Below are 17,052 nucleotides of genomic sequence, written 5' to 3' on the forward strand. Positions count from 1 at the left end.
AGAATTTACGCTTCAATGGAGACATCAGAATCGAACACAGTAAAAGTCGATTTATTCTGAATTTATCTGCTATTTTTTACCTTTTTTTATTTCATCGCACTTATGTTATTTATTGTTTTAGCATTCACTTTAAGACATTTTAAAATTATAAATAAAATGCTTGTTTTTACACTTGAGAATCAATTTTTTTAACGACTAGTTTCACAAGATACAGATGGTCCCATCTATGGGTTTGAATATAAACTTTTATTTATAATTTAATACATGGCTCTTTATAACGACTAGTGATATGTCAGCCGTTTTTCTAACAGGTCTCATATTGTCTTTGTTTTCAGGGAGGCCAAGTTACTATTGGAGAAACTCGGTAGTACAGAGGAATCCTGTGCGGTGGATGCCATGGACGCCTGCTGTCCCGTCCTGGCAGAGCACTGCCTCCCGCTGCTCCCCCCGGCAGAGAAACAGGCCCTCATGACCGCCTCCCAACTCGACTTGCAGTGGTTCTGCGACCGAACTCACACTGTCTGGACTCCAGGTGACTAGACTAGTATTGAGAAGTCTTAACCGTTTTGGTGCTGAGATTTTTTCCTTATTCGTTAAGTCTCATTCATTCCACCAGAAACCACCGAGGGTAGCTAAACACGCTAACCATTGCATCACGGAGGTGGATCAAAAGTATACCAGAGTCGATATATCCATTATCCATTCTCAGCACTTAACGGTCAATGATTCTACTGTGGATAGAATGCATTATGTTCCTAAATTGCGTCATTTCGTAGGTCTGTACGACGAGAATAATGGCAAGAGTGGTGTGAGTGGCACTGCAAGCCCCGCACTGAGTACTGATCCGTGGGGCACGCTGCTGTTTGGGTTTATGGACCGCGCCCGCCTGCCCGCCAAGTGCCCCACTGCTGTGCATCATGCCTGGCCTATTCTATACGCGCGTATCAACGCACTCTATGTTGTCATCGACCCCACGTAAGTACCAATCCAGTACCACCTATTAGTGTATACCTTTTCTTCTCCGTTACTTAGGATTGTGATCCTTGTCGGAGCAATGACTCTTCTCTAGTTGCCCCTTGTATCGTCCGCATATCTCCATATAATATCCAGACCCAGTGCCTTGCTTTCCAACTCGTTTAAGGTGATCTACCATCTCTTTTGCGTCTTTGGCCAAAAGTGTTGTGTCGTCCGCAAATCGTATATTTGACAGCTTTACGCTACCAATAGACGCTCCTCCATTCCATTTGCAAAGAGCCCTTCGCAATATACATAAGTTATATTATGCTGTATAATAAAAGTAATATACAGTATAATAAGAAACGAAGAACTTAGGATAGCTGATATCATGGACAGAGGGCTAAAGAAGAAAGAAAGAAGAAAAATAGAATTATATGCAAGCGTCTACTGGTTCCTTATGCTACGTATTAACACAGTACATGTAGCGCATGCGTGTAGACTGTAACATATGTGACTGAGAGTGTAGAAATGATTCTCCCATTCTTTTCTTTCAACTCCCGGTTGAATTTGGAGAAAATGGAAGCGTTTTACTTTTTTGTTTGATCTAGGCCGATCATTTCATTGATTGATCATACGGTGTTTGGAAATGACGTGAAATGTATCAAAACACGTGTCTAGATACATTTTAAGAAATAATGGTATTAACTAAGTTAAACCTAAATTAAAAACAGGCCAATTAACTTACCACACCTAAAAAGTTTCACGTCAAAAGTAATATGTGATGTTTGTGAAATTTCAGCCCCGTTAGCGACAATCGCGCATCGCTCTTACGCAGCGCTACAGCCCCACGCAAGCCCGCCAACGAGAGGGACATGTACATGCACGTCTGGAAGAACTACCTTACGTTGGCGTTCCGGGTCGTACCCGCCACGCCGAGCTCCGTGGTCCGTTGCGCCAGCCCCGACCTCAGTCTGAGGTATGTTGTAACATTACTCTCCGGCCTTCCGATACTAACAGCTTTCTACGCTTTGTAACTCTAAGTGAAATGTAACTTGCGAGACAATTTTCAATATGATTTTATCTTAAATTTAGTCACATCTGACAAGATGATGTCAGCAAGAAATGCTTACTTATTGTATTTGAAAATAAAATGCTTTCAATTTCTGTCTCGCAAATTACACTCCGTAATAACAAATTGACCCTGGTTTGGTTGAATGCATTAAAACACAATTATTTTACATTACAAATAGGTGAAAGATGTATGTCTGGTAAATTTTCATTATGCCATAATAATTTTAAATGGTTTAAAATTTCACGTACTTGAATTTATTTATTTTTTCGTAAACTTAATTTTTCTCTTTAATAATTAAATTAGCATTTAAATATGAAAACAGCACCTGTGTAAGACAACTTATTGAGTTTATTAATGTAAACACAACTTGTTTCGAGAACTACAATTAACCCTTACTGGTCCAATGTCGAATCTCATTCAACATCGATTTTTTCCTCTGAGGTCCCATGTCGAATGTTATTAGACATTTTTTTCATCATTAATTGATTCGGCAGTCACTTTGTGGTAAAATCTATCCATTTTTAATTAATGTTTTACTTAGTAAATACCACTATTTCTTAAAATCTACTGTGACACGTGTTTCGAAACACGTGTCACAGTAGATTTTAAGAAATAGTGGTATTTACTAAGTAAAACATTAATTAAATTTTTTTTCATCATTAGTATTATTTACAAGTTAGATGAAATTTAACTATTCCAAGTTGAGTAAAAGTAGTTTAGGTTAAAAAGTCATACCAAAAAAAAAAGGGTGTATTTTTTATCAACCCACTAGAGGTATCCTCTCTTAAAGTCTCTTTAAGAGTTTTGAAGAAGCTCGTTATTTATTTAAATTCCAAGCTTACATTTTTTTCACTCGTATCTATTACAACAGTATGTGGAGCAGTGGACACAAGATTTTTTCCGATTGGAATGTAACTGTCTACCTAGATTTATTTTTTAATTTTGGGGGACCGGAAAGGGTTAATGCGAAAAGTGGTCTTTTACAAATGTTTTGTTTTATATTTGAATCATGTTCTTGTACAAATGTAATTCCAAGTCAATAAACAATGTAAGTTGTAATTTTTCTGTCCTTTTTTGAGGGTTTCTCCAGAAGTTGACACAGTAAATAAAAACAAAAATTGTGGTTTATTGCTTTACCAAATGACGGTGTACATAAATGTCTTGTTTTGCATAATGTGTGTATTTTTCATTGAAATATTCTGGTTGGAGTTGTCAGTGTTAGAGAACATAATGCTTGGTACTTGGATTAAAATTTAGCATGAATTTAACGGAATGCTTTGATTGTTTTAATGTTAATATTTGCCAACCTATATGTACTAGCGATATCGGATTTTTATAATTTTTTAATGTTTCGTAACGTGTTCAACTTTTTTATTATTTAGAGCGGATTATTTTCAGGAAAGAAAGATACCGGAACTTTAAAATTTTCACTGAGACTTATGTTCAATGAAATTAAAAATGTTACTCAAATAACATTATGAAGTATTTATTTATTATTTTTTGTATAAAACGTTTGGTGGATCTTTATTTGCCTTTGTTTGCGGTCAGGAGTTAAGGTTAGAGCAATGTTGCCAAAACGAGGCAGAACATATTACATATATATTGACATTCATTAAAAATTACATTACCCAAAAAATATTGAATATATTTTTACCTTAGATTCTTCAGCCTCCATGAATATGTCGGTCACTCACTAAATTGTACTTGTATCATTTCACAACACATAAAATTAAAACCAATCACGAATTACACTTTTAAACACTTTTAAAAATAAAACTTAGTGTATTTTTTTTTCAAATATTACCACAATGAAAGTATATATAATCTAAATGTTTCACATGTCACTTTTCTAAAAGAAAAAGACTGATTATTTATAGAAAGAGGCTTGATTAAATATTAAAATTATTGATCTATGTGATAACTCAAGTATTCCATAACAGTTAGTGGTCACAGAAGCATTGTATACGTCCTCGACGAAGGAGTAATACTGAATTACTAATGACACTTAAGAGTATTATCTCAAATACCATCTCCATCTTAACAGCCATTCAAACATTTCGCCTAAATTTGAGTCATACTTTGAGCTGATAATACAAAAGGTACGGAGCATCTCTCTCACAAAGAAATGTTTAAAAATAAATCCTGCATACGATAAAATCAATGTTTAGGCATAGCAGATTGTTAGAAGGTGTTAACCCTCGACTATAACAAAGGATTACTGTGCTTATGTCGTTGTGGCCTCCTTGAAAACAATTGTTAACAAAATTGTGAATCTGTTTAAACGACTATGGTCTAACGAGTTATGGTTGTCCAAAAATATTCAGTATTGAATTTTTTCTTGCTGATGTGATTCTGTACATGCCTATTTGGCTTTTTCTTTCTGTATTTATCATATTATGTAGATTTGTTTTTGCCTATTCGGCTTTGCTTTATTACTAGTGCCTCAATTTTTAATGAAACACTGAAATTCTTACACCATACAAAGGTGTTTGCACCCTGCAATGTCATTGTCAAATTATTTCTGGTTGTTACTTGGATAACCAATTGCATAATTAAAAAATATATATGGACATATTTATATATTTTTATTCATATTTCTATAGGAATATTGAAGTCTATAAATAATGAGTGGCAATCTTTCGATGAGTAGGTAATAATGGAACTGTAACCTATTTTATAAATTGAATGTCAAATTTTATGTGTCTATATATATCTAAAAAAAACTCCGATGGGACATTTATCAACTTTCTAACTATAGAAATAGACAACAGAAACAATTCCTACCAGATAGAAATTCTACTGCGAACGTTCGCTCATATTTTTTGTAGCTCAAATGCATAGCTTTTTTTTCATAGATATTCCAATCTAATATGTATAAATATCTCTTCTATTTACTGTACGATTCCAATATTTAAAACACGGGTTGACATCAGTTCCAAAATCACCAAAATTGGTTTTCCTAAGCTTAAATAAGTGAAGAGTTGAATCCGGTATGGTTGAGGTCAAGTTTCGACATCGGTTCCGGTCTCTGTTGCGGATTTTGTCCAAACTTGCCCGGTAAATCCCCCACAGTGTGACGTAGGGGTGTCTAAAGTCAGTAGGTATATGATTTAAGAAATTTTGCATGCATTCGGAATCAGTGGTACGGCGGAGACAGGTGAGGCGTGGTCCGAGGGTTCCTCTCGAAGCGCCAATACCGGCCAGTCGCTCAGTACCTCTCTGGAGAACTTGAGCATCCAGAGTGCCACCCCGGCCCGATTCACCCTGCCCCTGTCTTATGGCCGCAAAGACAAACAGCACAAGCGCACCAGGTAACCGCATGTTCAATAGTATTATAACATTCTAACAGCGCGCATAATTAATGTACTTGTAGACGCATCCAACCATTCTCATTACATCTGTCGTAGCTTTGATCTCGTTCTTTCACTGGCAAAAAGCTTTAAGTCAAAAACCTTGAAAAATTATGAGTTTTTACCCCTTGGTTATTGATTTAACAGACAATTTTATTATTTTCAAGGTCATAAACTTAAAATTTAAAAGGGTTCATATTTAAGGGTTATACATACCACCCTTTCAAAATCTGCCAACACAGGCAATTATTTTGACCCAAACCCGAGACCTCCGGCACGGTAGCCAAATACGCTAATCACTAAGCTGTGGAGGCAGAGCAAATAATTAGCAATGCTTCCGAAATGATTAATTGAACGGTACTCAAATATTATAGCATAAAAAAAACTGAGTAACATTATCGATTAAAAACGGTCAATTTGTGACTTAATGTTTTTTGCCAGTAGTAGAACTATTTGTTATATAGTGGAATATTACTGATATAGTGGATTATTAATGATGTCTCCTTTCGGTGGAAGTCACTAACTGACAATCGGTGTGGAGGCCTCTCTCAGGTCATAATATAAACAGCAACCAATGGGATATAACACAAGTATGTCTACTTTGACCGCCTACCTTTGGGTTATTATTAAAAAAATGTAGGTAAAAAATTCAAGGGTTTATTTTTCATAAGATTTCTCAATAGCAATATTTATTTACAGTGTATCAGACAATTTTTTTAAACGATAAATCCATTTGTGACCTTTTTTATATCATATTATTTTTTGACATTTCATCAAAGATGAAGAAGAATATGGAAGTCTGGGCATTTACGGGGCTTACGACCGTCATAGGCTGGTTTGAGTGATCACTTTACACACGTGTAACATTCACCAATTCTACCCATTATTGACAACCACACTACTCAAATTCTTCGAAGTTCTATATATATGAACCAATTTAGAAACTTTGTTCTTTTTTATATCCTTTGCAAGTCACACGTTCTCAAAATAAGATGTCGTCAGATAATTTTTTAAAATAGTATTCTATTGAATACTTTTATAAATATGTTTTGTATTGAATATAATGTATCAATCAATATTATCTGGACATATTCTGCAAATGAGGTAGACAGCAATTGTTGATGTTGAATTCTACACACGTTGTTTGACGTATTGGTATGCGTAGAGCGAGTAGAAACTTAACCTATCACAAACGTTTCTGTGGTTGCAGGTATACTTTTTTGTACCTGAACGTACAGGATACGGCTTGTTGCGTTCAGGTTATAATATAGTGAACGTATCATGTATGTTCGTATGGGTAGGGCAGTTAAGAAAAAGTTCAGATTTAGAGCAATACTTGAATTAGGTGTGGAGAAAAGATGTAATAGCGATTGTTAGTTGGTGACTTTTGGATTTATAGGGATGATATATGAACAACTTTTGTCAAAATTGGCTTATTTTATATATTTTTTGCAGATTTTCTACATTTGTGTTGCGCTACGAGTTTAGAGCATAGTAAATGTATACAATTACTAGTCAGTATATAATAATGTCTACTATTCATAGTGAATTAATTCATAATTATTTTCTAGAACAGGGTTGTTTTAAACAGATATGTTCCCAAGCCAATCTAAATAACAGTTTAGATTATGGGGCTGCAGAATCAAACACTTAAAATTTTAATGAAAAAATTAAAATACAGAGATGTTACGGTTATAATATAATCAATTTGATGAGTTCTTCATTGATTATCTTTTACAATTCTATCAATATCAACGTTAATATTAGTTGTTGCAGACGCAGTGATAGTAATGACCTATACTGTACTCTCGATTTTCCGGGGTCGGGTTAGCCGGGAAAGGAATTATCCAGGACACTCAAGTCATTGAAAAAATATTTCATAATAGTACTTATAAGTAGAAACACATGTAATATTTATTCAGTATTACCCTGGATTAGTGCCTGATCACCTTTCCTTCATGTGTCAACTAACGATCAAGATAACACTGCGTTTATATGATGCCCTATGCACCATCGGGTGCGGATGAGGGTTAGAAGAAGAAGAATTATGGCTTAAAATATTTTTTAAATTCCTCGATAATTTTTATTTTAAATCTTAGTTGTCGAAATTGTGATAAAAATTCTCTGGCCTTATCGGTGCAATCGACCTGAAAAATCCATTGTTTTGAGAGTACGGATTTACTGATGCAATCTTCTAAATCATCGAATCTTACCCACCTCAAATCCAAACAATACTTTGTGGTATCATATTAAAAAAAAAAACATTTTCAAGTCTATTGACTTTTTTGCAGTTAGTGCAAAATATAAATTCTTAGGTTAGTTGTCTCTAGTCATGTCAACATGTGCATCTTACTAAGCATACATAAACGCATATGGTGCAGTTTTAATTTTCTTTTTATTTACATTTTGTCAATGTTTTTGGATTAACTGGGAAATCGATTTTACGGAATATTTTTTCACCATTCATCTTAGAAAATCGGGAGTGTACTGTATTTGGGAAGCCATTCAAATTAAATAATATTCCGAGGAATAAAAATTTGTATAAGGAATTTTTATTTATTTGCGGTGGTTTAAAAACATGTTGCTGGCCGCACAAATAAAAGCCATGCTCTGGACAGCCCTGTTCTTAACGAGTGTTTTTGCCTAGAATTTTCCCTCATGAATTACATGAAATTATAGTAACTTTAAACATAAAGAGAGAACCCGCTCACAAGTAAGAAAAGGCTTTATAACTTGTTAAGTTGGAGCCGAAGTTGAGCCATGATAAGCGGTGTTCCATAAGCCGTAGCTAGATTTCAAAGTTACTTGGACGTTGGGTAATTTGAAAAAAAAGCCGTTGTAGACAATGTAGATATTCTCTAAAACAGATCAAATTTTTTTTCAATTTAACTTTTTTTAAAAAAAAAATCTTTTAGTTGAAGTAGATTTAGATTTTCTCATTTAATTTCGCGCAAACTTTTCTTGAAAAAAATGTGAATATACTAGCCTGCCTCCATAGTGTTGCGGTTACTGCACTTGGCACACCATGCAAAGTTCTTGAGTTCGATTCTTGGCAAGGCCAATATTTATATAAAGTGTTTTCACACATTGAAACATTTGATGTTACCCCTGACTGGTACCTAAAGCATAAAACCTATTACCGCGCCTTTGTATAGTTGATGATTTAGATAGCCATGCATTGTATGCACCGTTGGGTGAATATCTTTAATTTTTAAATCGCCGAACGATTCTAGAAGATTTTAACTTTAGAACAAACTAATATTTACATTTTTATTTATATACTTTAGTTTAGTGTGTGAATAAACTGAATAGCAATTCTATACATTTACTGAGCTGAGCCGCTACTATGACGTATGGTAGAGAATTAGTTTATACTACAGTGAAAACTACTTAATTTCAAATTACGAATATAATAAAAACTATAACTTGCAAGTATGATTCAATAATCTCGGCCAAAGTGGACATGTTACAAGCCACTCATTGATCAACGGTGTATGCAAATTTATTCAATGAAAAAACCATTATTTCAGATTGAGTACGGATTCACTGTTGTCGTCTTCTAAATGATTGAATGTTATCCACCTCTAGTCCAAACAATACTTTGTAGAATCATACTTTAGAAAAACAATCATACAAATGAAATTTCATTAATTGATTCGGCAATCACTTAGTGGTAAAATCTTTCCATTTTTAATTTAAGTTTTACTTAGGTAATACCACTGTTTCTTAAAATCTACTGCGACATGTGTTTTGATGCATTCGGCATAATTTTCAAACATCGTAAATACTGTGTTTGAAAACGATGCAGTATGCATCGAAACACGTGTCACAGAGAAATAATGGTATTTACTTATCAAAACATAAATTAAACAAATGAAATACCCGATTGGTATTTTCTTCTTTTGCGATTCCCGGTATTTTTGATATTTTCTCGTGTTTAAACATTTCCGAGTTGTTTTTAGTTCATCACCCGATAGTCTGAGTGGAGAGAGGAGCGACAGCAAGTCACCCGGGGGAGGGGCGTCCCCCTGTGCTCTGTACAAGCTGGCTGTGCCCCTTCTCAAGTGCGAGCTGCCAGATGTGCGCGATGTTGCCGTGCACGCCATTGGACACATCAACTCTGACGCACTGAAGTAAGCCTTTTTATTTTACTACCAACCTTGATTTATCTATAATATTTATTCAACATTACCCTAACCTGGTGCCTGAAGCGGAGGGCTGATCACTTTTCCTTTATGCGTTAATTTTCTTCCTCTTTATTTAGGACAATGTCCTGTCATTCTCCAGTCCGCTCCTGGGAAAACCAGCTATCTCTCCATCGTTTAGGTGGTCTTCCTGGGGGTCTGCTACCTCTTATGCTGCTGTCCGCTGCTATTCTCACCACTCTATCCAAACTTGCTCTTTCCACATAATTTCTCCAGAAACTTCTTCTTTCTCTTCCCCATTGCGCAAAATCTTCAACATCCCAGATTTTTCTTATTTCTCAGTTTCTTACTCTGTCGCGAAGTTTTAGGTGCATGTGTCAATGATCAAGATAACACTGTGTTTATATGATGCAGTGCCGTATGCACCATTGGGGTGCAGATAAAAGTTTGAAGAAGAAGAAGAAGATTTATATTGTTCTTGTGCCCCCGACGTTGGCAATCACTCTGGCGAAGGCTTCTCTATCTTGCGCGACCCAAAATAGTTCCTCCGTATGTCTCAATCTCTTATGTTGTGCAGCCAAGATGTTTCTTCTGCCAGGACCACACTGTCCTCCAATTCTCCCCATCAGTATTGTTTGAAGTAAACTGTACTTCTCTCCCCGCCGAATATGACCCAGATATGAGATTTTACGGATCTTGACGTCCTTTCGCAGTTGTCTACCGCAGTAAATCTCCTTAAAACATCCGAGTTGCTGACAAATCTATCCGTGCTATGCGAAGCATTCTCCTGTACAATCAGATCTGAATGCTTCCAACCTATTTTATTTATCTATTTCCTTTCCATATAGCAGTTATGTTACCACTTGCATCTGTATCCGATTACATTCACTTGATAGTCCACTGCTCCACACGTCTTGCACACATTTGGCACGGGTAACTTGAAAAGCCTAAACAGTGCAGTTGGTGAAGTAGCGGGGTGATATGACCGAATTCAGAAATTACAAAAATCAGTCTCTCTGCAGCGTTTAACACTGATTGCAGTCGAGTCATTTTATTGTTTGGTAGATCCGTGCATATGCTGTTACAACTATCGACTCCAGATACTGCAAACGCATTTACTAATTGACGGACAGCATCGACTGGCAGATTCTTGCGAATGCATTTAATTTGCCATAGCTGATAAAAACATGTACTTGTTATTTTACCGATTTGTATGTAGGCACAGTAAGTGCCTATACTTCCTCTATATAATTTTTATTTATATTGAGCACAATAATAACTATAATGAATAACTCTTCAGTGGAGGAACAAAAATTGGGATATTCCTAAAATATTGTGGATTATTTGATAGACTATTTGTGATTTTTATCCTCAATCTATCGTCTAATACAGTTGTCGGCAACCTTTTGAATGAATCTGTAAAAAAATCAATTTTAAAAATTTCATTTGCTAAGTGGGTTTGTCCACCTCCGTGGTGTAATGGTCAGCGTGTTTAGCTACCGTGCTGGAGGTCCCGGGTTCGATTCCCAAGGGGGGTGAAAATAAATATTAGTGATTTTACACTGTAATATTTATTTAATATTACCCTGGACCGGTTCTTGAAGCGCAAGAGTGATCACCTTGCCTTCATGTAAATAATGATCAAGATAACACTGCGTCAATTCGATGCAGTGCCCTATGCACCATTGGGTGCGGATAAGGGTTATGAGTAAATAAGTAAGTGGGTAAAAGTTCTTTAAAAATCTAATTTTTTTCAAGAAAATTAGTATTTTCTTAAAATGAAATAAATGCATATACGTGTAAATAAAAAAATTGACCTTTAGTTATTTACTTAAAATTATTAAGTGATAAAAAAAAAATTATTACTTACTCACCTTACTTTTTTAATTGTTGTTATTATCAATGAATAAATTTTATAAAACAATAAAAAAATATCATTATCATATTTTATTAGTGGGTAATTAAAAGTGTTGTAGTGGGTAATTGAATTACTCGCGGGTAGTAGGTTGCCGACCACTGGTCTAATATAACATTTGTAACGCTTGTTTTTTCCATCCAGAGATCTGATGGAAGAATTATTGGGTCTGATTCGTGAAGCTGTGGATAGAAAACAGGAGACAAAACAGAACATGAGACGTCGCCGCAGAAGAGATGCCCTTCGGCTTCATTTGGGAAGAGTTCTGCAATTGATCGCTGAAAATGGCACCTTCGCCAACAGGTACTTCAAAATAAAACATTCTCTCATCATACCTATCTGATATCTCATCATTGTGAATGGTAATGTGAAGATGCCATATATTTTCCAGTCCTTCCGTGTTGGAGAATGGATCCCTTCACCCTTCGTTTGTGGAGTACATCGAAGGCGCCCGGCTGTGTCTAGAAGCCGAAACGGAAAAAGATGCTCCGGCTGTCCAAGAAATCAAGTTGATCTTCTGCCATTTTGTTACTAAGATTATCAGAAAATTCCCTCGTGAGTATTTTACTTCTTCTTTTGTCTTCTGTTTGCGTCATGTCAGGTCCCCCTATGTTCGACAATCACTTGAGAGTAATTGTCCTTGTCTCGGGTAGCTCTAAACAGCGCCTCGATGGTCCTGATCCTAAATTTTTTCATTTCATAAAATTCAGGTAGCACTCAATTCTAAATATGTATTGTGATTTTTGTTTTTGGATGTTTTACTTCATATATTTTTATATATTTTACTTCATATATTTATTTCATGCGCATTGTGTTTTTTGTTTTCAGTCGAGAAATATGTAACCCTGCTGAAAAAAGATTTGCGAAAGAACTTATTCCAACTGTTTGCGGGCTGGTCGGGGCAATTCGCCAAGTACCTCGGTCCACTCACTCCAGCTCCTCATGTGATGCAGTCTCCGGACATAGACAAAACCCTGCAATACGCCGCTCTACAGGTTGTCAATCTAAATAACGTTATCCATCAACGTCACCGAAGGTTAATTATATAAACGACAATTTGACGAATCAATTTGTAATTTTTTCAGGCCATGAGCACCCTGCTCTACTGTGGACCCTGCTTTGCCCCGAACGGTTTGGGTGAAGATGGCTCCTTCTATCCGTGGCTGCACCAACTTCTTGCATCGGAAGATGAAAAGGCAAGTACAATTACAGGACTAAAAAAAAATGTGTCTAGAACCAAATATATATAGATAAAAGTATAGCATATCAAAAATGTCTATCAAAGATGGGACCGTAGAGTACAAGAAAATAAAAACCGTAATTAAAATTATTAATTCCAATAGCCCTTATAACCTTGGAAGGGTAGGTGTTGGATTATCACGATTCATTTTCACAAATTCTCGGAATGCAACTATATCACTACTTCTCGAATCAATATCATTGTCAGATAATTTGGAAAAATCACTTTCATTGTCCAATTCACTTTATCTCATCACTTTCATATTCCAGTTAAAACATTTTAGGGTAAAACTAATATAAAATAAAGTAAATAATAAAAAGAATATATTCTGCATTCGGATTTAAAAGTCAATAAAATTATTTAAACATGATGTTAGAATACACGTTGACTCTACGACGTTACAAGGTGACTAAATGCAATCAGCAAATTTGATAAATACAGTAGAACCCTCTAATCTGTCACCTTTGGGACTATTATGGTCGTAACGTAAAAAAGGTCAGATTATTACAAAATACATAAAAAAAGAGATTCATATTAAAATAATTCATATCTGAACTCAGATATGGTTATATCATTGTTCGCTACATTAAGAACCTTGCAATAAACCGCACAAGAGCTGTTATTATTTTTGATAAAAGAGCAAATGGTAATACTTAATAATAATATAACATACAAAAATTTATGGTAGCCTATAGTAATAAAATACTCAAATAAGTATTATTTAAGTGTCCAAATATTTGTTTTTAATTAAAGTTTTACCTAGTAAATACCACTATTTCTTAAAATTTATTGTAACATTTATGTTTTGATGCATTCCGCATTGTTTTCAAACACCGTATAACGGTAATATATGTACCTAATTAAATATATATTTTAAGTGAAATTTTTCCATCAGTACAGTCATTTAGTGTTTGCACATGGCCACAATGGGTCTTCACCAACACCATCTGACGTCAGCTTTTAAAATATTTTACATTAATCTACCATTCTCTCTTGTATTTTACATTTAATGAAATTCTCAATGTTGTTTCAGATATATGAACTCGGAAAGGAAACTGTGATTCTCCTGCTAGACATGAATCATGATATAGGACTTCTCCTTGATTGGGTCATTGACAAGTGCTATACAGGAGAGCCCAGAGTGGCCGATGGCGCTTTCCTCGCACTCGCAACAATTTTCAGCACAAGGTATGTCACTACCTTCCCCTAATTATTTTACAAAATTAAACTTTCTGCACTATTAAATATCTTTATTTATCTGCAGAAAACATTTTAAAAAGTTCCAAAGTCATAATTTTTTCCATATATAGGCGAGTGGAATACACCCTCGTCACTCATTAACTTACCCGCATGAGATGTGTTCACATAATATTAATTTAGGAAAATAAAAAAAGTTTAAATAACTAATTAAACAAATTTTTAAATGTTAAATCTTGATCGTTTACCCATTCCTCAGCCTTTCTCCATATTTTAGTTTTGCCATTATAATGGCCAGTACTATGTATTGGAGTGTTCTACTTCCGTATTTATTGTTCACTCTCGGGATCATCAACCCTTGGTTGTGGGTGAAGCGTGTATCATAGTTGTGTACTAGAAGATTTTTATACTTTTTGTTTCAGGGAGTACCCTTGCGACCACTACACGGCAGTGATAAACGTCACCCTCATGTGCACCGGATGCCCGCGAGACCTGGTGCACGAGACCGCCCTGCAGCTCCTCCAGTTGTTGGACAAGAGGTTCTTTGGGAATGTGAACCTACTCCCTGGGGATGGTGATACCGCAGGTCAATTAATGCAATAATCACACTGATGATTCTTTTTGTTACATAAAAACAATATACCATTACAACTTTATTTATTAATGTTTATGGTACACGCAGTGGCGTGCCTAGGGTTTACCAGTAAGGCAAGCCCATTATTTTTCACATTCGTTAGTACATGATGTACCTATAATTTCTTCACCTCATATCATTCCCAGTATAGTAAGCACCCAGAAAGTATTATAAATATAAACAATGTATTGTAATCATTGTAAAAATATGCTAACATGTAACTTTTGTAAGGTATAGCCATCACCTTGAAATAAAGAAAATGTTCACTATAATAAAATATCTTCAGATATTAACCATAACTAATAAGTACCATCACCATATAATGGCATGCATGTGTTTAATAATCATGTAAGCGTGCGATAATTTAAAAAAAGTCATACATTAATTATGTATTTTTAATAGTTTGGTCTAGATTTAGTCATTTTTATTTGGAGTTGTTAGGCAAGCCGGGCTTTTGGGCTTCTAGGGAAGTACCGCCACTGGGTACACGCAAACTGCCAACTCGATAAAATCCGTAACTTACTACTATGTTATCGTATTAATATAATTTTGGTTTTAATTGTATTGAAAACAAAAAAAATAACACTTTAAAAATATTGAGAATTTAGATTTTATTTTATTTTGTCGCCATAGCGGCAGCACTCAAGTAATACGGCATTCGAGTGATACGGTAAAAATGAATGCCGTTTATATGGCGGTACTCGAGTAATACAGTAAACCATGCATGCCGCCTATATGGCGGCAGTCAAGTAATACGGTAAAAATGCATGCCACCTCTATCGCAGCATTCGAGTCATACGGTAACCCTTGATGCCGCCTCTATGGCAGCACTCGCGTAATTCGGTAAACCATGCATGCTGCCTCTATGGCAGCACTCGAGTAATTAGGTTAACCGTGCATGTTCCCTCTATGACGGCACTCGAATAATGTGGTTAACCATGCATTTATGAGTAATATTCGAGTAATACTGTAAACTATGCATGCCGTTTCTATGGCAGCACTCGAGTAATATGATAAACTGTGCATGCCGGACTAGATTGGTAGTATATTTCTGATCAAGTGATTACTGCTACAATTGCATGAAATATAGCCAATTTGTCACAGTGTATTTATCTTCAGGTTCAGATCAATCCAAGGGGACATTGGATGTTTTGCTGTCAACAACTTACTGCCGATCCCAGATGTACTTGTCTCGGCAGCTCTCTCAACTTCACCCCGAGTTGACTATGCCCATGTTCTCAGGTTTGTTAAAATACTTACATATTACATGCTGAATGCCGATAGCGTCTTACCAATACTACACCTTCTTCAAAGTCCACATATCTAGTCACACATTCCCTTAAATGTTGTGAAACTAAATAACTAAACTTACCATGACGCCATGCCATAATAGGCAAAGATAATACAATGTTCTATGACTCTGTCTTTGTAAGCATTCTTTGCCTCTTTCATATTCATTTCCTCATTATACCCGCCGATTATTCTGATTTTCTTATATACTTGTTTTACCGTTCTTTCCTCACTCATTTTTGCCACATGTCCAAACCATCTCAACACACCTTTCTTCATTATTTTTATTAATAATTCTTTCTCAGCCCTCCATTATTTACTTACTTCACCATGAATTTCACATTATTTTGTGATCACATTTAGTTTACTTTTATCCATAACTCCATGGTTCACTTCCTTAGATTGTTGTTGGTATTGATAGTCAGTTGTGCACTGATACTATAGTTTCCGTTCATTCTATAGTGTGCATTCTCTCTGTTCCCAGCTTTCTCAAATAAGAAATCCATCTTTCCCAAATTTCCACATTCACCAGTATTTCACTCTCAGATGTACATTAATTTCCTTAAAAAACTATCATAAAAATGATGTAAATATTACAATTATGTGGTACTTTTTTGTAATGCTAATGATAAAACGTTTCTTGTTACAGAAATAACTCATAGATTCCAAACGGCGAGGTCCGAAGTCAGGCAACTACTGCCTCAGTACTTGCTTCCATGGTTGTTCAACATAGAGCTGGTGGACCCCAATGTGCCGCCTGCCAACCCGCTCTCCTACTTTCAGGTAATCTAACTCATCCGCGAACTAAGCGATGTTTGAAATGTCAAACACAAGCAACAGAAGAAAGAAAACTCATTACGTTATTATGAACACCTTATATCGCAAGAAAATGTGTCAAACCCAGGTTTTGTGGGGTCCGGTCATTTGTCTTGTCCTACGACTTAAACCCGAAAATAATTTTTTTCCTCCGATATGTATTATAAATTTTTATTACCGCAGTGACATTTTTCTCTTAATTTGCTCTCTCTGGAGCCGCTCTAAATAGCGACACAACTCTCTGGATCTTTGCTTTGTAATATGGCATATATTACTTTGTATTTCTCTCCCCTCATGAAATAGCCAGAATAATCCTGCTTTTTCATTTATAGTGCCTATAACTGCTCTCTCTTTTCCTAAGCGTTGAGCTGAGTTCAAAACTTCTTCGTTTTGAACTCTCAGCTCATGATATATTAATTGAATCAACTCAATCATC

The 17,052-nt window shown here is 35.5% G+C and overlaps 1 protein-coding gene across 2 annotated transcripts in view; it reads left to right on the forward strand.

Moving 5' to 3' along the window:
• fry (microtubule binding protein furry) overlaps nucleotides 1–17,052 on the forward strand; it is a 66,140-nt gene that overhangs the window by 13,604 nt on the left and 35,484 nt on the right. Inside the window, exons 12-24 of one of the 2 annotated variants that reach the window (XM_088260884.1) lie at nucleotides 336–532; nucleotides 777–975; nucleotides 1,757–1,933; nucleotides 5,170–5,340; nucleotides 9,342–9,512; nucleotides 11,584–11,742; nucleotides 11,831–11,994; nucleotides 12,268–12,434; nucleotides 12,525–12,635; nucleotides 13,713–13,867; nucleotides 14,299–14,462; nucleotides 15,630–15,752; nucleotides 16,450–16,583. In XM_088260884.1, coding sequence (XP_088117010.1) covers nucleotides 336–532; nucleotides 777–975; nucleotides 1,757–1,933; nucleotides 5,170–5,340; nucleotides 9,342–9,512; nucleotides 11,584–11,742; nucleotides 11,831–11,994; nucleotides 12,268–12,434; nucleotides 12,525–12,635; nucleotides 13,713–13,867; nucleotides 14,299–14,462; nucleotides 15,630–15,752; nucleotides 16,450–16,583 — 2,092 coding nt within the window. The remainder of the gene's footprint in view (nucleotides 1–335; nucleotides 533–776; nucleotides 976–1,756; nucleotides 1,934–5,169; nucleotides 5,341–9,341; nucleotides 9,513–11,583; nucleotides 11,743–11,830; nucleotides 11,995–12,267; nucleotides 12,435–12,524; nucleotides 12,636–13,712; nucleotides 13,868–14,298; nucleotides 14,463–15,629; nucleotides 15,753–16,449; nucleotides 16,584–17,052) is intronic. The other variant, XM_088260885.1, reaches the window with a different exon arrangement.

This window comes from Brachycentrus maculatus, unplaced genomic scaffold (genome assembly GCF_059751285.1).
Source record: "Brachycentrus maculatus isolate JH-2025_06_01 unplaced genomic scaffold, ASM5975128v1 h1tg000144l, whole genome shotgun sequence".
In the NCBI taxonomy this organism is placed as follows: domain Eukaryota; kingdom Metazoa; phylum Arthropoda; class Insecta; order Trichoptera; family Brachycentridae; genus Brachycentrus; species Brachycentrus maculatus.